Source organism: Myotis yumanensis, unplaced genomic scaffold (genome assembly GCF_028538775.1).
Source record: "Myotis yumanensis isolate MYYU_CA2020_CCGP unplaced genomic scaffold, mMyoYum1.0.hap1 SCAF_18, whole genome shotgun sequence".
In the NCBI taxonomy this organism is placed as follows: domain Eukaryota; kingdom Metazoa; phylum Chordata; class Mammalia; order Chiroptera; family Vespertilionidae; genus Myotis; species Myotis yumanensis.
In genome coordinates, this window is record NW_027223769.1 from 17,747,842 (window position 1) to 17,768,272 (window position 20,431).

The 20,431-nt window shown below is 39.0% G+C and overlaps 1 protein-coding gene across 2 annotated transcripts in view; it reads right to left on the minus strand.

The window, feature by feature from the left end:
* The window catches only part of GAN (gigaxonin), a 69,677-nt gene that overhangs the window by 23,431 nt on the left and 25,815 nt on the right, over positions 1 to 20,431 (minus strand). For both annotated transcript variants that reach the window (XM_070398777.1, XM_070398778.1), the window contains exons 2-9: positions 13,645 to 13,759; positions 10,977 to 11,327; positions 8,843 to 9,060; positions 8,512 to 8,633; positions 4,504 to 4,616; positions 3,162 to 3,311; positions 2,148 to 2,284; positions 1,769 to 1,897 (exon numbers count right to left, since the gene is read on the minus strand). In XM_070398777.1, the coding sequence (XP_070254878.1) occupies positions 1,769 to 1,897; positions 2,148 to 2,284; positions 3,162 to 3,311; positions 4,504 to 4,616; positions 8,512 to 8,633; positions 8,843 to 9,060; positions 10,977 to 11,327; positions 13,645 to 13,759 (1,335 nt within the window). The remainder of the gene's footprint in view (positions 1 to 1,768; positions 1,898 to 2,147; positions 2,285 to 3,161; positions 3,312 to 4,503; positions 4,617 to 8,511; positions 8,634 to 8,842; positions 9,061 to 10,976; positions 11,328 to 13,644; positions 13,760 to 20,431) is intronic.

The window sequence follows — 20,431 nt, forward strand, 5'->3', positions numbered from 1 at the left end:
TTTACAATACATTAAGTTAGGTAATATCTTTACATTTTACTAAAATCTTGGTAAGTGCTCACTGCTTGCTCTAATAAAAAATCATGAGCCCTGGCTGGTATGGTTCAGTTGGTTGAGCAACATCCCCTGTACCAAAAGTTTGCCGGTTTGATTCCCGATCAGGGCACATGCCTGGGTTGTGGGCTCAATCCCTGGTAGGGAGCATGCAAGAGGCAGCCCATCAGTGTTTCGTTATTATACTGATGTTTCTCTCTCTCTCCCTTCTTCTCTCTCTAAATCAATAAAAATTCTTTTTTAAAAATATGAAATTAAACATTATATTATGGCACCCCCTTCTGGTAACAGGACTGAAACACTATCACAAGATTAATTTTAGCATTGCAGCTTCCCTGCAGGATTTGAACATATTACTGCAATAAGAATACTCTTTAGTGGTTATAACAACAACAACAAAAAATATCACAAAGACAAAAACGCTATGAGAGAAGGAAAGAGACGGGGAGGTTGGGAAGAATGCTACCTACTCCATAAGACATTTATGCAGCCTGTCAGAGGTAGTCTCTGGCACAACACTTCACTCAGTTAATTAGCATTTTGCTGAATGTCTAATACAGGCCAGTTGTAAAGCTGAAGCTAGGATTTAAAGCTGACATGGTTGGACTATGCCCTGATGGAGCTTACGGTGAACAACTACAATCCAAGAGTAAGACATGTACAGAGTATTATGAAATCACAGACTGAGGAACCCAAACAGACCTCTAGAGAGTGATAAATAAGCAGAGTTTTGGAAGAGGCCAAATTAACTGGATAAATGTGGGAAGGGAAATTTTAGGCAAAAGAATAGTATAAAAGCACAGATAATCATGACATGTTTTGGGGGAAAATATACTGGGTTGAACAGTAGCAGAAAAAGAAGCAAAAGGTCGTATCACAAAAGGCCAAATATGCTAGTTCAATATCTAGTATGCATTAGACATAGATCCTAAATAGATGAGATAATTCTGTTAACGTTGTAATTAGCTACTTACTAATAGGAAAGGAGCAAAGGGAAGGCCAGACATTATAAGGATGGCTATCTGGCAACTTCACCAGGAAGCTGCAATTTTACACTGGGAAGAGGTTCAACAAAGGGGAAGATGGATGCATGTAGAGTCAAGTTGGGGTGACATAAGGAAAATACTGGTCTGTCACTCTAACCTGGGAACGAAGATCATTGGCTTTGGGTAGAGCCAAAGCAAGCCCATGAAAATTTGGGAGTACAAAATCCCAAGACAAAGGAATTCTCTCTCTCTTTGCTCCTGCTTCTTTGCACTTGCCCATGTTTTCTCCATAGCCAGGTGGCCCTAGAAGTCCCAGGCCATGCAGACCCCACACACAATGGATTGCAGATGGAAACACAAGCTAACCTAGCCTGATGCTGGACTGTGCAAATATGGAACGAAGGCTCTGGGCTGTGGCTTTAATTCTAACTCTGCTAAGATACAGCTGGACTTTTTCCTGTGGGACAAAGGGAGATGGGATCTTGGAAACTCAGGGGTTTAATTCCATGCAAATAAGTATCTTTCATTCTCCTATGCAAGTCTCAGAAAATTCCTTTTCTCATGACATCACAAGAAGCCCACTTCCACCAGCAACAGGTGAAGACAAGAGAACACCCCACCAATAACAATTCCATGAAGTAACTTGAAAACAAAACTAAATAAACCTAAAACATGACTTTGAAAGGAAAAAAAAATTGCAGAAGCTACGTGAAACAATTCATAATTACCTTTTAAACTCATCATGGTAGAATTCAGACTTGCAAGTTACCATCTCGCTACCCTGGATGTCCTCACGACTTCTGACTCCCCCAAATACATACAGTTCCATGGCAACTCCACAGGCTACAGCTCCAAATCTGAAAGGCCACACAGAGCTGATTAGGCATTTGATTTACAACTCATGACCCAATTCCCTAATTACTCTTCTGCTTGTTTTAATTCTGCAATATTCAGTGTTTGGTGAATATGCATTCTTCCTTTTTCAGGAAATGGATTATTCATTTAATTTGATATGAACTAAATGCCAAGTCAAATAAAAGGTTCATTTAAACGAAATGACGAGCAAAAGCCAGGTTCAGGGGAAAGTCCATATGCACATTCTTTCACCTTCTCTCTTTCAGCGGACATATAGCAGTCCATTGCTGGGTCCTTGGGTCATAACATTCCACAGATTCAAAAAGTTTTCCATATGACCCTCCACCCATGGCATAGATTTTCTTTTTCATAGCTGCATAGCAGCCAATCTGAAATAAGAAAGCAACAGTGGGGAGGCAACATTTATTATTAAAGTTAGATAGATTAATATTCACTTATCTAAGAGCACTGTAAGACTTCTAATAGTAAAACTATGGTGTTTTCCAATATTACAAATGATTTAAAAATGAGAAAAAGAGCAAGGTACTACACATATTATTAATCCTCAGAAAAGAATTAACTTCATCTAATACTATTTCACTAAGATAATTAATAACCCTCTTATTCAGGGAACTTTCCAGTCTCTCTATCTTTTCATCACTGTTAAAGATTCCAAGATTTAATTCTATGGAGCAAGATATCACTCAATTCTTGCCCAAATAATTTAGTTGAAAGGGCACAGACAGTAAGAGAACATATTATGAGTACATGTCAGTATTTTAAAGGTGGACATACCTACAGTACTGGACAAAACTCTGGTTTGATGATAAACTCACTGCTCTCCCAGAGAGTATAAATAAAGACAGATGCTCTATAGAGCCAATGTGACCATTTGTGTCTTTTTATTCTACCCAGTGAGCAATGGTAGCTCTTTACCTCAAAATTAATGTTTCTCCCTCGTCCTGCATGATGATTAAGAAAATAGGTTTAGAAGATGTGGTTGCTTCCTAAGTTAGTGCACTAACAAAGCATTTATCAAGTATAGGCCTTGGACACAGCAGTGCCAGACAGCCACTGTTAGGTAAATGCTCACACACCCTCTGTTTCCCACCTTGGTGTATGATAGCAAAGGCAAACTACCAATAGAAGCAGAATTCTGTAACATTAATTCTTTTAACACTATCAATTGTATTAAAAGACTTATGTAGGAAATAAAAAAACATCCACCATAAAATCCAGTTTGTAAACACAAGATATGGTCCTCACCTTTCTAACCATGGTCAAATCAGGTTGCTTTGTCCAGGTTTTAGAATAAATATCATAACACTCCATGGAAATTAGCTCTTTTTCACCATCCTCTCCTCCTAAAATGTAAAGCATTCCATCGATCTCCACAATTCCAAAGTTATGTCTTGCCTGAAAAGACATCAAAGATCTTTGTATACAAAAGGCTGTCATAATGAAAGCCAGTATTATGGATTTCATAAAAATTACAGGTATGTTCCAGCAAGGAAGTCCATGCTCAAAACCCTCTCTCTCAAACATTTCTGCTTTCCCTAGCAGCTCATTCTGTCTATCACAATAGACAGAGAACCCAAGCCTAGAAATTTCTCAAAACAAGGGAATTACCTGCATTGTAAATTCTCGGTCAGAATCAGTACTTTTTACTCACAATAGCTCACAAATAGAAAAACACACACATTAACTTCTGGTTCAGTAAGATTCTTTGTGCAAGTGTATCCAAGTTGATGTGTGAAAGACAAGAACCACAGTAACAGGACTGCCTGCAGCAGAGAAGCAGTGTGGGAAACAGGTCTGTGCTAAGGCTATGGCAATGACAGAAGCTGGAGGCATTTCACATTCCTTTGTCGATATTTTTCTTGGTGTCCCCTATGCACCCAGCATTATTCTAGCACGGAAGACAGAATGTCAGCCAAACACAGACAAACTCCCCTGCCATCAAGAGTTTGTGTGAACGCTCTAGTTGGTTTGACTCGGTGGATAGAGCATCAACCTGAAGACTAAAGACTCCCGGGTTCGATTTCGGGCAAGTATCTCAGTTGCAGGCTCAATCCCCAGCCCTGGTCGGGCATGTGCGGGAGGCAACCAATCGATGTGTCTCTCTCACATCGATGTTTCTCTTTCTGTCTCTCCCTCTCCATTCCACTCTCTCTAAAAAAACATATGGAAAAATATCCTCAAGTGAGGATTAACAAAAAAACAAAAAGAATTTGCGTGAACTTTGCCGTATGTGAGAAGGTGTTACATGGTATGAAGAGAAAGAAGGTAGGGTAGGGGAGACAGGAGAACTGATGGGCCAGAGGCAAGGTTGCCCTGACAAGGTGCTATATGGGCAAACATTGAAGGAAGCAAAGAACATGGGTATCTGGCAAAGATTCTGAAGCAGGAGTATTTCTAGGTCTGAGAGACTGCGAGGAGATCAGACTGAGCAAGGGGATGGCACAGAGAGGAGAGCTGGGAGGGCAGGCACTGGCCTTAGGCAAGGGGGCCTGGCAGGGTTGCTACATTTTTTCTTATACTCAAATGCAAAACAAAAGTGCCAAAGGAAAAAAAAACACGCCGAACAAATAAAAAAGCAATGTTTTACCTCATTCATTGGTGGCAATGCAGTCCATGAATTTGCATCTGGGTCATACTTTTCTCCTGAGCTCAGGGTCTGCTTATTTTCATCTTGGCCCCCAAATACAAACAAAAATCCTTCTGCAAAAATCAAAGGAGACACACAAGAAAATTGAAACAAATCTTCAATACCCACCTCCAGTTGAATATAAATGCCACTGCTGTAGAGAGAGAATGTGGAGAAACTTTCTCTGATAACAACAACAGATTTGAGATCTTTATCAGATTCCATTCCTTCCTTGGTGAGAGAGGAAGTCTGAGTCACTGACCATTTTACTTCACTCAGTATGTTTGAATGGATTCCCTCTACCCTACAGCATAAAAGGAAGACACCACCCACTCAACCCACCAAGCAGCTCTGGGTTATCTCAGTTCATCTATTCTGGGAAACTACTCAATCTTTCTTTTAATGGCTTTGAGGGGATGAAAAAGACAAATCTAAACCCCAGGCCCACAGCAAATGTGCCTCTCCGAAGTTTTAACCTTCAGGATAAAGTCCAACCAGAACTAGAAACCAGATTTAAATCTCCTTGCCTAGCCAGGAAATCTCAAGATTTGAATTTGATTAATAGTAATTCCAAATTAATACTGTACTCAGGTATACAAAGAAATTAGACTCTATGAAGCAAACAATAGGAGGTAGTCTTGCAAAGAATTCAAATTTCAAATATTGAAATAATCAAAAGACTTAAAAAACAATGCTTACTATGTTTAAGAAATAATGACAAATTTGAAGATAACTCTTTGGAAATAGGACTAAGGAAGTGACTAGCAGATTTGAAAAAGATTTAAAGAAAATTTCTAGAAATAAAAAATAAAAAACAGATAAAATTAAAAGTTCAATAGATGGTTTTAATGGCAGATCCATCATATTAAAGCGATAATTCATTAAATGGAAGATAAATAAAAAGAAATAATAAAGAAAGCAATACAGTATGGCAAAAACATAAAAAACAAAGCAATGGTAGGAGGCAGAGGATGGAGTAAAAATGTCTAGCCATGTTTAATCTGACTTCCAAAATCAAAGGAAGAAAGGAGAACAGAGGCAATATTTTAAAGACATAATGAATAAGATCCAGATTCAAAAGGCTGAGCCACAGAGTCAAGATGACCAACAATCCCCAAATATGGTAAAATGTCAAATAAAATGTGCATGTAAGCACACTGTAATGAAATGGCAGAAAACTAAGGAAAAATATTTTAAATACAATCCTGAGAAAAGATAGATTTTTAGGCTGACAACAATAACAGCCAGAAGTTAGTAGAAAGATATTTTCAATGTGCTGAAAAATAGTAAATACCAACCTTAAATTCTATACCTAGCAAAAATATCCTTTAAAAATGAAGGCAAAGTAATGATACTTTCAGACAAATGAATCTGAAGAGTTTGCTACCAATAGAACCACAATGAAGAAAATTCAAACGGATGAATTTTAAAGAGAAGGAAAATGATCCTAAATGGAAGGTCTGAGGAGCAAGAAAGAAAAAACAAAGTGGTAAACATGTGGGTAAGTTTACACAATCTACCTATAGATACATATGTAAAACATAGATTAATGAAACATGTACATATGCAAATATTGTATTTATAAATGATTATGTATTTTAATACTACTAAACTAGAAAACATGAAAAATAGAGTATAAAAGTACTGGTTAACTTTAGGCTTTGATAATAGGCTCTGGTTTCTAAGGAAACCTTCAAAGGAATATACACAAAGAATATAACTTCTAAACTAGTATAGAGGGAAAGAATAAATGACCAAAAAAGTCAATCAATTAAAAAATGCAAGAAAAGAAGAAATGCAGAATGGCTGGGCAAATAGGAACTACTTCAATCATTTCACAACCTCAGTCCATACAACTGGACACAATTCCTCTCCTCATGGTTTAAAGTTTCTGAAATGTCAAACTCTCTAGGAAACTTTTGAAAATTAATGATATAGGAACCTTTGTGGTAGGTGTGCATGTGAGAAAATTCTAAATATGTATAGACATCATGGGAGGAAAATTTTAAGAAGCAAATTCTGAAAAGGTAGAACAGAGAAATCAGCCCTACATCTTACTGGCTATACCACTCCATCCAGCTGTTTATTTTGACAATAATTTCAATTAACCTGGCACCCAGAAAATTATTCCATTTCTACACTATAGTATAGATTTAGCCATTTCTATGACATGGTATGGTCTGATAAAGATTTATTTATTTTTTTAAATATATATTTCTTTATTGATTTCGGAGAGGAAGGAAGAGGGAGAGAGAGATAGAAACATCAGTGATGAGAGAGAATCATTGATTGGCTGCCTCCTGCACACACCCTACTGAGGATCAAGCCCGCAACCCGAGCGTGTGACCTTGGCCAGAATCGAACCTGGGACCCTTCAGTCCACAGGCTGACGCTCTATCCACTGAGCCAAACTAGCTAGGGCGGTGTGATATAGCTTTAAAAAATAAAGTAAGGATCCCAGAAGGACTGCTGACAAAAATTAGAATGAAGTAAAATGGTACTTGTGGGATGAACCCAAAAGGCAGATCCAAGGTTAAGAGAAAGGAGGCTAACAGGGGTAAGGCAGCAAAGACAACCTTTTCTATCATTTCCTTGAGTAAGAGCTTTGAATACCATGGAGCTATTTTCAAACTTGTAAAGGTCAACTAAAACATCCTTTCTGTGGTAAAATAACTTTATGCCATTGTTAAGTAATGTCTTCTAGAGTCTCATATGAAATGCCTGCTTTTACAATATACTCTTATTTTAGACACAGTTATATATTGTGATTCTAAATTGAATTTCAAAGATGATGTGACTATCACAGCTAAGAGAAATTCTGTGTTCCAAGTATGGTCACACAGCTCATTGCTCTTCTATCAGTTAGGTCAGTGGTCAGCAAACCCATTAGTAAACAGAGCCAAATATCAACAGTACAATGACTGAAATTTCTTTTGAGAGCCAAATTTTTTAAACTTAAACTATATAGGTAGGTACATTGTTATTAACTTAATTAGGGTACTCCTAAGCTGGCCTTTGCTAAAAACGTCCTCAATCTGATTGAGGTACGTTCGCTGAGGTCGACCCCTTCCAACTCTCCCATCTACACTCGTCTATCTGAAACAAGTATACAAGACGAGTGTGGATGGGAGAGTTGGAAGGGGTCGACCTCAGCGAACGTACCTCAAAACAATGTACCTCCCCGGCACTGCGTATTCCGAGGCCTGTCTGCACCACATCTCCCGCTGCCCGACCGACACCCCCCACTTCTTCTAATGCCACTTCTTCAAAATAGACTCGCCCAGGCCGAAAACCGACTACTGCGCATGGGCCACAAAGTTTCAATCGCACTGTATGTGCGCGCCTGCATGTGGTATTTTGTGGAAGAGCCACAGTCAAGGGGCCAAAGAGCCGCATGTGGCTCTCGAGCTGCGGTTTGCCGACCACTGAGTTAGGTCATTAAGTAATATACTAAAGTCTGAAAAATTGCTATGTATTATAATTTGGGGACAACAAGGACTGACAGAAGACACTCTTTTTACCATAGTCATAAAAGTTAGAAATACATTAAAAATGTCATCACAGAGAGATAATAAAATTGTCTCTTTAAAAGGCTGTCAGCCCTGGTTGGTGTGGTTCAGCAGTTAGAGCATCAGCCAGTGAAGTGAAGGATCAAAGGGTCGAGGGTTTGAATCTGGGTCAAGGGCATCTACCTAGGTTGCAGGTTCGATCCCTGGCCCCAGTTGGGGTGTGGGCAGGATGCAACCAAGTGATGTGTCTCTCTTACATTCATGTTTTACTTTCTCTCACCCCCCTTCCCCCCACCATCCCTTCTACTCTGTCTAGAAATCAATGGGAAAAATATACTTGGGTGAAGATTAACCAAAAGAATAAATAAATAAATAAATAAAGGCTGAGTTGTTCTGCACAACCCAGAAATTACACATTACTTGATCATGTGTTTAAGTAAAATTTGCCACAGAACAGTACCTGCTGAGAGCACTCCATGGTTAATTCTTGGCATGCTTAAAGGGGCCAGTTCAATCCAAAGCTGCCTATTAGGGTCATAAAGAGGGCACATGCAGCGCATTGCTGCTGTTGGTTTCCGTGAACTAAAAAGGGAAATAGATTAGCAGTTAATATGTTTTATGTAGTTCTGCTACAATAACTATGACTAGTTTGCCACTCCAAAAAATGTTTAAACCATTTAAAAAATCTACTGCTATCATGCTTTAGATACTGAAAAATATTATGAATTCTTGTTCACACAAAGATCTCTCTTCCCCTATACCGTTTTCAAACAACACACACCCATACTTACACTCTTTCTTCTCCACCAACGGTCACAATGCACTCTGAGTAGCCCCGGGGTTTGAAACTGGCCAGCATTGCCTCTCCTTGTTGTGGCTGGCTCAGTGGTATATTGCTGCACTCTTTGACAATTTCTCGTACTAATGGTTCATTCAGCATCTGTTCCCGTAAGTAGCTGGAGTCTAATCCTGAAACCCATAGTGCTGACATAACGTCCTTCATGTGGACCTGCAGAAGAGGGTAGAGAGGATGGAGAGGAAAAATGGAGAATGCAATACATAGCTTTTAGAATATGGATTTCTCAACTCATGGAACACTGAAATTGTTGATAGACTATCACAAGGCAAGTTATAAATGCTAGTACTCCGTGAATACGCTTACCAGCCCCGTTCCTTTCTATTTCCCATAGCCTTGATTTTTAAAAAAGTTTAATTTTAAAAAAATCATCAATTCATATTTATATTTGATGTATCACTGCAAAGTTTCAAGCAGCTTTCTTTACACCCTATAGGGTTCCCATAGCAATAAGAAAACTTGCAAGAACTCTGCTACAATTTGCTTGAATGTGCTGTGAATTAAATCATGTTTATAGAAGTATTATATACAGTAATAGCTTGATACAATATGGTAAACCAGTTAGTGAAAATGTTTCAACATTATTATTATATGAAAAAATTAGAAAAGACAAAGTTAAAAAAATGCTGAGTACTATATAATTATTTCTTTTTTAAATATATTTTATTGATTTTTTACAGAGAGGAAGGGAGAGGGATAGAGAGTTAGAAACATCTATAAGAGAGAAGCAACGATCAGCTGACTCCTGCACACCCCCTACTGGGGATGTTGCCTGCAACCAAGGTACATGCCCTTGACCAGAATAGAACCTGGGACTCTTCAGTCCCCAGGCCGACGCTCTATCCAGTGAGCCAAACCGGCTAGGTCTATATAATTATTTCTTAAGTAATTACTGTTAAACATATCTAATATGTAAATATGAATTATATATTTTTCACGATCCATCATTAAATTTGAACCAAATGATTATAGCATTCTACATACATAAGGTGAAACTCTTTAATGATAGTCTTTCTTGGTTTTGAAATAGTCATTTTAAGGTATACTCTTCTATACCCTGAGTATTAAAAGGAAACAGTTTTTACAGCATCATGTTCAGATTAACCAAAGGATGAAAAACTGCCTCTTGTTTCCCCAGCAGTCAGTTGACTTTAGCATCCTCATCACTTTCCGGCAAGAAGAGGGTAAGGGAGAAACTACTGATAGTGGACTCAGTGAATGGAAAATGTTCTATCTCCTTCCCTAACTTGCCCAACTAATGTGGAAAATAGAACATCAACTGTATAACTATGCTGAGTCTATAAGCATAGTTTCTGGACATACTCATAGGCCTACAGAATTTACATAATTATACAGTAATCATTAAAACATAAGTCAATGGTTATCAAGAACTTAAATTAATAATGCAATTGTACATTTGAAAACTACTCTAAAACCTAATGTAGTTTTCACTGTAAGTACAGTAATTGAAGCTAGCATCTAATTTTAAGTACTGGACTTAAAGCCCTGTGATTTTGCTCCCTCTCCCAGTGCAACAACAATATGTATCTAAAGTCTGATATTCTTGAAGACCCTTCCTTCCCAGGCTCACTCCCAGAACCTTCCTATTTGGACCTGCATTATCACGAAAACTTCAGAGTGCTCTCCTGCTTTCTCCCCAGTGGTGTCAATCACTCCAGGGAGAGCCCATAGCACTCCTCCCCCCACCCTCCTGTGCCAGAGCTCCCAGTGCCCCCCTTGCCATGCTGTCTGCATCAGAGTTGCTGAAGAGGTTAGCCAATGATTTAGGGTGATGAAAGTGAGTCTGGGGACACTGCATTTCGATAATCTCCAGCTTAACCTGGAAATGCATTTTCCCATAAAGAACAACATTCAGAGGACATTATGTTCTGAAACACCAACCGCTTTAATGATCCTATGGGAAGATGCTTTACGGAGATCTTTTAGAACGTAACTTTGCAAGTCTTTCACGTTGAAGGAGAAAGACATCGATAATTTGGATTAAAAGTAACTAAATCAATGAAATAAGTAAAAAGGCAAAGTTAGACAACATTATAAAATACAAGTACCTTTCTCATTTCGGTATCATGTGCTATCCATCGAATTACTGCCTCAAATACGTATCTTTCATTGCCAACGTTTAACTTCTCAAGAGAAATCACTTCCTTAAGCTTCTGAGGACTCAGTTCTAGGAATTCTTCTGTGCTGCTGACATCTCGAAAGTGAGTCTCCAGGTATTCCGTGGCAAGGTAATGCACGTGGTGCAGGCAGTAGTGAAGTGCAAAGTCGCGGATCCCGATGCAGTTCTCAGCGGCAATGCAGCCTTCTAAAAACTCGCAGCACAGAGTTTTAAGATCCGTCAGCAGGAGCAGGTCCGCTGCCTGGACAACATCTTGGATGGTATCTTCATTTAGCCGGATCTGTCAGAATTTCATAAATATTTTACATTTGAATGTATATATTTAAAACCCAAACCACGAATCTATTAGGCTGAACCACATGAAAGCTCCATTTTTGTAGGTCAAAGATGATAAAATATTGGCAATTTCATATGGTTTAACATTGTACTTTTATCCAAGAAGAGTTTGAGTTCCCCAAGGAACCTCTGAATAACATAAGCAGTGGTGGCTGTTAACTTTTCCTACCACATCCCTTGCTTTACCAATGTTAACTAACAATAACTCTTCAAGGTGAGCTGTCCAGTTGGCTTACTTCTATACTCAATTTGGAGAAAAACCTTAAATGATTGAAATGCTTAGGAAACTGAAAGTTCTGTATTCTATGGTAAACTCAAGGTGATTTCTTTAAATAGTAGCACCAGGGCTATGGGAAATGTTGCCTCCAATATATTAAGTTCATGCCTTTGCCAAATGGTACGCAAGCTGAATGTAAGCCCTTGAAGAAAGGGGCTCCATACCGCCTTAGAAGCCTTGTCTGAACACCAAACACTGTACTCGGCTTCGTAAAACAGATACAATTTGGTCCCAAAGCTACTTTCTGGAAAGAATCCCTTTTATAAGACTTTAATAATAATTTTGAACATTTACTTATCCTTAATTTTCTTAGTTTTCTGACTGGTGCTTCTTCCTCCACCCACTTGACAGTTTTTCTATTCAACAGTAAGGCGACGTAAAGAAACAGGCCTCTAAGATATTGCCATGATCATAAGTGGTCCCAAGAATGGTATTCATAACTCCATTCGGAAATGGGAGGAGAGGGCTCAGAGTACAGAACAGCAAGAAACACTTTACTACATTTTACACATTTGTACCACAGATTTAAAAAAATGTATAATTGCCAACCACCTTGGAAAATGAGCAACAAAAGTAGGAAGAAGTGTATGGGGTAAGCTACAAGTATGGAGAAATTTCCCATTTACATAACATTAAATTTAGCCACAAGACAGTGGGTAGCTGTAGACTATTCAAATATAGGCATGTAAAAAAACAAAAACAAAAAACCCCCACTAAATTCTATTTCAGTAAAACTAAACTGCCATATCAGGAGTTTGCTATAACTTGCCTTGTAACTATGATTTTAAAACCACAATTAATTTAAATTGGGAACAAAATCTGTAAATAAGGCTTCAGGTTTCAAACTTAAGCCTTAATATGAGTAAGCTCTTACTGGCTCATAAGTTGTTACAACTGCTGCTGAATCAATTTTATAAGTTAGGTAAGAGATTGGTCCTAAGCCTGGTTTTCTCCAGGATTTTAAGGGCTGCCCTAAAATTAATTTAAATTCATTTATTTTTAACAATCATACAACACATAACCTTACATCCACACACCCACCACCTAGTGTTTACAGAAACGGAGATAACATCATGAAACTAAACCAAAAACTTCAAAAAGGATGACAATCGCCGAGTTTGACTAGACAGAATGAATATAATATTTAGAGAAAGTGAACAGCACACTCAGAATATTTAGAAACATGTAGGAGACACAACCCTTACAAAAAGGAAAAGTAACATATGATGAAGAAGGAATAAAGACAGTCAGAAACAAGCTCTCAAAGAGTAAAGATAAAATGCATTCTCACTAACTTTTTCCTGTTAAAAAAAAAAAAAAAATGAGCCCTAATTCACACCTAAGATTTTTCTTACGAGTCCTCATGCTATACTTTCAATCACAGCAGGCAGAGGGTTGGAAGAGGGCAAAGAAAAGAAGTCTAATCACATATCACTTTCCTCCCCAGGTTTCATTAAACCCCCAGAAACATAAGTGGGAATAAAGGGAAATCAGAAAGGAAGAATAGGGGTGGTGCAGGGATACTGGTCCTGCTCGGGCAACAGGACCAATCATGAATACAATGCAGGTGCCTGTCATTTGTGAGTCTAGAACTCTTTATTTCTAAATATCCCCCCTGCCCAAGGAAGTTCCCATTTCCATGCTATGGAGACAGAATGAGTTTCTCAACAGAATGGGAAAAAAGCAAAATTGGAATTAAGATTTAAAAACAAAAAGACAGCAGTGAAGGGAGCATTCCACGGTCTTGACACCTCATGCTAGAAGGTGGAGCTCAGGATGTACAATAAAAAACTGGGACTGGGGAAGATCTTGCTTTACGGAAGAACACATGTGGGCGCCATTAACAGGAGCAGAGACCAGGCAAGCACATGGCGACAGAAGATGAAGATGAAGGTTACGTGGTCACAGAATGGATGAAAGGAGACCCTCACCCTGAGCTTGAGAAGCCTCTACTTAGTCTTCCTTCCTTTGTGTCTCATCATACCTGCCCACTGAAGATGTAATCCAGGATCTCTCTCATAACCATTACCGATATCCCTTCAAGTTCAATCTTATAGGTTGATCCATCATCTTTTGGAGGATTATAGTTTAACTTTGTCCTAAGAAAGGAAAAAAAAATGTAAAATTTCTATGAAAGAACAAATAGGCATAAATAATTATGCACTAAATATTCTATAAAGTTTATGATAATTACCAGTATATGAACCCCACCTAGAAAATTCAGTTTGTTAACTTTAGATTAATATATACATATATATTTTATAACTTTCAACTCCTAAACATTTGTTCCTGGACTCAAAATGCTACTTCTTAAAAACACACACACAAAACAAACAAACAAACAAACAAGACAACCAGATAAGATCCATGTGAACAAGGATCTCTACTACTTCACCTTGGGAACCTCAGGTCTTTCAGCTTATTTTTTCATGTATTTAATTATCCAATTATTTTTTAATAAAGTAACTAGGACCCCACAAACCTACCAATCAAAACAAAAGCTATGATGCTGACAACAACCTGCTTCTAACCAATGTTCCTCTTCACCACTCCATTCTTCTACTTCCGCCATCTGAAGTAACTATTACCCTAAATTCTATGTTCAATTTTCCCTTGTGTTCTTTTTGTATCCATGAAATATATATGACACAATATTATTGTATTCATTAAATATATAATATACACATATTTATTATTGTATCCATGAAATATAATAATATAAACATCCATGAAATATATAATATGTAAATAAATGTATCTACATATAACTTTAAGTTGTTAATTTTATGAAAGAGTTTCATGTTGTCTATAATCTTTTGGGGCTTTTTTTCATTTAATATTACATTGCTAAGAGTCATTTATATTGCTGCATATCAGCCTGGTTCTCTGTTCTTTCTACTGTACAATACTCCACTTTCCTGTTGATGGGCCTCTGGGCCATTTCCAGGTTTTCAGTATTGTGAACAGTATTGCTAAGACTATTTTCGTACATGTCTTCTTTTGTATTAGGCAAAACAAATTTCCCTTGGTGGTACCTCTGGGAGAATTATGCTAATTATTCTCCAAAGTATGAGATGATAGTAAATGATTCTCCAAAGTAGTTAGAGCAGTTTATAGCCTCATCACGTATGTGCAAGAGAACCTGTAGACCCACAAATTCTACGACACTTGAATCTGTCATACTTCCTAAATTCTGCCTATCTGGTGAGTGAAATATAATCTCTCATTGCATTGTGATCTGCATTTCCCTCACAATCCAGGTGCTGAACATCTCTTCTTATGTTTGTGGTCACATGTATTTCCTCTTCTGTGGAACACATGTTCAGTTCCAATTTCTTCTTCAGTTTTTTACTGAGTACATTGTCTTCCTCATATTGAGGTGGAGAAGTCCTTTATTATATTCTTGATATTAATCTTTTGGCAGACTTGACACTTAACGTGATGAACGATAATTTTTCATGGTCAATGCTTTTTTGTGTCTTGTTTAAGGACTGGTACCTTAGCCAAAGTCTAAAAGATACTCCTAATTTAGCAGAAGAAAGCTGAAACACTGTCTAAATTGCACTTAAGATCCCCCAAAGGATCGGAATTGGTAGTATAAGGAAGCTGTGAATACTAGTAGAAGAGTAAAAGATGAGCTAAAAATAGAAGAATGGATTGAAAAAGTCTTAAGAAATAGTTGAATTCCCAGATCCTTCTTCCACATATACACACAACTCTCCTGCACAGTTCAGTAAGGCTCTCCCCAGTTTCAATGGAAGATAAGTGGTTTATATTCTGAAATATAAAACTGAGGGTGGGTCTATGGGCAGGATGATATTAGGCTCATTTGAGGTAGGTGTACCATGCCAAAAATTGAGTTAAGAGAGTGTTTACATACTGAATGCTGAGACTACCAATCTTTTTTCTCATCTCTGCTCCTAAAATGCTGAAAGCCAGACCTATGGCCTCCATGCAAGAAACTGGAAGACTCTTTTGAAGGATTTGATCAGCTCAAAAGGAAAGACTTAAAGATATGGACATAGATCTGCCCCTAGAAAACAACCTTGCTTGATCATGCAACAGCGAAACCCATAGTCAGTAAGCCTAATTTACAGGCTCTGGGCTTCCAATACATTATGGAGCAGCACTTCTGAAACTTCTTCATGTCACACCACTCGTAGAAAATGTAACCTTACTTTGGGGCAGACAGATGAGGCTGTGTACAGGCCAAGGGTGGACAGAGGCCCTGCCTCGCCAGATGCTGCCCAGACACTCTAGGACTGACACCATCATTATCTTCACACACTTGTAACAGTTTTTTTTGTTAATCCTCATTTGAGGATATTTTTTACATTGATTTTTAGAGAGTGGAAGGGAGGAGGAAAGACAGAGAGAAAGAAATATCGATGTGAGAGATTTGGTTGCCCCCTGCACATACCCCGACCAGGGTCAGGGATAGAGCCTGCAACCAAGGTACATGCCCTTGATCAGGAATAGAACCCGGGATCCTTCAGTCCTTGAGCCAATGCTCTGTCCACTGAGCCAAAACACTAGGGTTCTAACCTAGCTTTTTTTTTATAACCAGCCAGCCTACCAATCAAATGTCAGCAGAGAACAGGCAATTTCAGCTTCACAAGGTCTCAAAACAATTTATCCCCCATGAAACCTTTCTCAGAATGATGCTGGAAAATGTGTCCCAACAAACAAGGCAGTGCATCAAGGCAGTCGGTGCATTTAGTATCCCCTGGATATTAAACAGGGAATAATGAAGGAGGGTGTTAGGATAACAGCTATGTACCAGTACAAGGAAGCCAGTCGATTTTGGTGTCAGTAGAAGACCTTGGAAGACCTCAAAGATGAAACTGATGGAATATATAATGACCTGAAGGTATAAAGAGGATATTCAGGTAACTTTGTTTCCTCCCCATATTTCATATCTGCTATTCCTGCCTCTATAGTTTCTACTGAACTGTTTTACTCAAAAGGTATTTCATTGCTTACTTGTTGTACCCTAGCTTTATCTATATGCCTAACACTTTCATTAAAAATGAAGAAAAATTTCAGTCAATTCTTAATCAAGAGAGAAAAATAGTATAAGTGGTATAAATAATACCTAAAACATTAATATTTGGCTCTGAAATGCATCATGTACTATTTTGGCAGCAGATGCGTCTTCTAAAAATGTTTCACTTAGGATATCATGACTATATTTTTTTAGTCACTGTGCTGGTTATCAACGTACCAATTCTCGGATCCAAATTCACCCATTTATTTATTTATTTCAAATAGTTTTTTATTGATTTCAGAGAAGAAAGGAAAGGGTGAAAAAGAAACATCAATGATGACAAAGAATCAATGATTGGCTGCCTCATGCACGCCCCCCACTGGAGGTCAAGCCCACAACCCAGGCATGTGCCCTTGACTAGAATTGAACCTAGGACCCTTAAGTCCTCAGGCTGACACTCTATTCACTGAGCCAAACTAGTTAGGGCTTTATTTATTTATTTATTTATTTATTTAACCCTCACCTGAGGATATTTTTCCATTGATTTTTAGAGAGAGTGGAAGAGACAGGGAAAGACAGAGAAAAATATCAATGTGAGAGAAACACACCGATTGGTTGCCTTCTGCATGTGCCCTAACCAGGACCCAGGCTGGGGAGGAGCCTGCAACTGAGGTAGGTGCCCTTGACCAGAATCAAATCCAGGACCCTTCGGTCTGTACCGACGCTCTATCCACTGAGCCAAACCAGCTAGGGCCCAAGTTCACCCTTTTTGCAGGCTCTGTGAAAATGGATCTGAGCCTTTAAAAATGATTCTTTTGTCAAATGACAAGATGTTATGGTTTTCAGTAGAGGGAGCTGGAAGACTCTGGAGGAGAAAGAGTTCGGCTTCCGGGCTCTGGTACAGCAGCTAGGTAGGCTGCTACAACATAGCCTGCATTTCAGTGTCAGGCTCCTGCTACAACAGTGGTCCTCAACCTTCCTAATGCCACGGCCCTTTAATACAGTTCCTCACGTTGTGGTGACCCCCAATTTCATTGTTACAAATCGAACATAATTAAAGCATAGTGATTAATCACAAAAACAATATGTAATTATATATGTGTTTTCCGATGGTCTTAGGCGACCCCTGTAAAAGGGTCATTTGACCCCCAAAGGGGTCGCGACCCACAGGTTGAGAACCACCGTGCTACAACATAGCCTGCATTTCAGCACCAGGCTCCTGCTACAACATAGCCTGCATTTCAGCATCAGGCTCCTGCTACAACATAGCCTGCATTTCAGCGTCAAGCTCCTGCAGTACACAGCTACTTCAGTGTCCAGTAGTTTTCCCCAGAATCTCTTTCAGGCAGTTCAGTGGTGGAGTGTTTCTGGTGAGATACCTCTCCATGAACACATTAGGGGTCAGATTTCAGAGGGCTGGTTTAAATCAAGTCCCACCAGTGTGGCTTCTCTGCCATGCAGTGAGCCATGGCTGTGCCTATCCAAAAAATTCTAGATCTCAGCTGGGGATGGTAGCTACTTCTTTTATCAGGGATTCCTGTATTTTTTAGTTTTCTTTATTTGTTAATAGAGGCCAAGTGCACAAAAATTTGTGCACTTGGGGGGGTCCCTCAGCCCGGCTTGTGCCTTCTCGCAGTCTAGGACCTCTCGGGGGATGTCCACTTGCCAGCGGGGAGCAGGCCTAAGCTGCAGTTGGACATCCTTAGCGCTGCTGAGGAGGCAGGAGAGGCTCCCACCACCACCGCTGTGCTGGCAGCCGGCAGCCTGGCTTGTGGCTGAGCAGAGCTCCCCCTGTGGGACTGCACTGACAACCAGGGGGCAGTTCCTGCATTGAACATCTGCCCCTGGTGGTCAGTGTGTGTCATAGTGACCAGTCATTCCCAGTGGTTCTGCTGTTAGGGTCAATTTGCATATTACCCTTTTATTATATAGGATTAGCCAATCTCTCATTACTCCAATCTCCTGTTGTAGTTCATAATTCTTTTTTTTTTTTTAATCCTCACCCAAGGATATTTTCCCATTGATTTTTAGAGAGTGGAAGAGAGAGGGGAAAGACAGAGAGAAATATCAATGTGAGAGAAACACATCGATTGGTTGCCTCCTGCATGCACCCTGACCAGGGCCCAAGCTGGGGAGCAGCCTGCAACCGAGGTATGTGCCTTTGACTGGAATCAAATCCAGGACCCTTTGGTCTGTTGGCCGACGCTCTATCCACTGAGCCATACTGGCTAGGGCAGTCCTTTCCAATATTAGATGGTAAGAGTCACTCAAATCAATCATGAAAGGCCAGCTGGTATTGCTCAGTGGTTGAACATCGACTTAAGAACCAGGAGGTTGAGATTCGATTACCAGTCAGGGCACATGCCTGGATTGCAGGCTCAATCCTTGGTATGGGGCATGCAAGAGGCAAACGATCAATGATTGTCTCTCATAATTGATGTTTCTATCTCTTTTTCCCTTTCCCTTCCTCTCTGAAATCAATAAAAATTTTTTTTAAAAAAATTTGTGACTCTTGGTTCATACCTATTGTTATTCATAGTTACTTCCTTCTTTCATTTCTTAGTCACCATGCCTTTCTTATTTAGTAACCTCATAAACTTGTTTTATCCTCCCTTTTTGTCTTCACTTTTCCCCCATCCCTTTAGTTTTTGTTCCATTCTGTTTTACATTTCTTTCTTTCAGTAAATACCCTAATTTTTATATGCTATTTTCCCCCAATATCTACCAGGTGGCTATCCTTAGCACTCCTCTAGCCCAATACATTCTCTCCATAGCTTTTACCTTGCACATCATCTCTAGCTCCTCTGCCAAATATAACCGAGAATTCAATGAACTGGACTGAATGAGTTAATGAATTTTTTTTAAAGCTAAGCTATATGGGCTAACTCTTCTTTTCTATGTTCTTCCATCTCTGCCCCAGCAGGCTATAGAGTCATATGTAAATAGCACAATATCTTTGTTTTTATTATATGATTATCAATTTATAAGCTCCCTCTTAGAAAATGCAGCAGTCATAAATATCACTTTCAGAATTTCATAACCCTCTTTGAAAAAATGAGAAATAATTAGGAGTATGGTAAAATTGGGCCTCAGGTATTCAGATATAAATATCCATGCCTATCACATTCTTCCTCAGTCTTCTGTTTCTAGGGCAAGACATTCCCCTCTCTGCCCATTTTCTCATTTGTAAAAAGAAGAGGTAAAATGAGGTGATTTGCAAGCTCTTCCTCCCTGAACATTGCTGGACTAACCTGCTGGAACAGGCTGCGTGCACTTACTACAGAGATTGCTCCGGAGACACATCCTGCTGAGTCCTAGAGGACAGGGTCCACCCAACTCAATCAGTTACCTAGGATTTATGCCTTCTATCGGGCATGCGGTAGAAGTTTATTATTTTCTATTAAAGTTGAACAGAGGTGAAACAAAATCAATTTTCTTTCTTTGACAACACTAAAAAGTGATTTTGTAAGAAAAAAGTTGTCAGCTACTAGCTGGTAATAAAGCTGGTATTATTTGAAGTTTTACACCCATGAATGAGGTCTACAACTTTGAAATAAGTATAATAGAGCCAAAGTTCTGTTGGTTATATATACAGTCCTGTTATTACTGGCTTCTAATTCCTGAAAAAGTTCCATGTGTCTAAATGCCATAACAAACACCCCAGATAATCAGGCCTGGTTGTTCTCTTCCAAGAATCACTTTCCAGTGGTTCTCAACCTTCCTAATGCCGTGACCCTTTAATACAGTTCCTCATGTTGTGGTGACCCCCAACCATAAAATTATT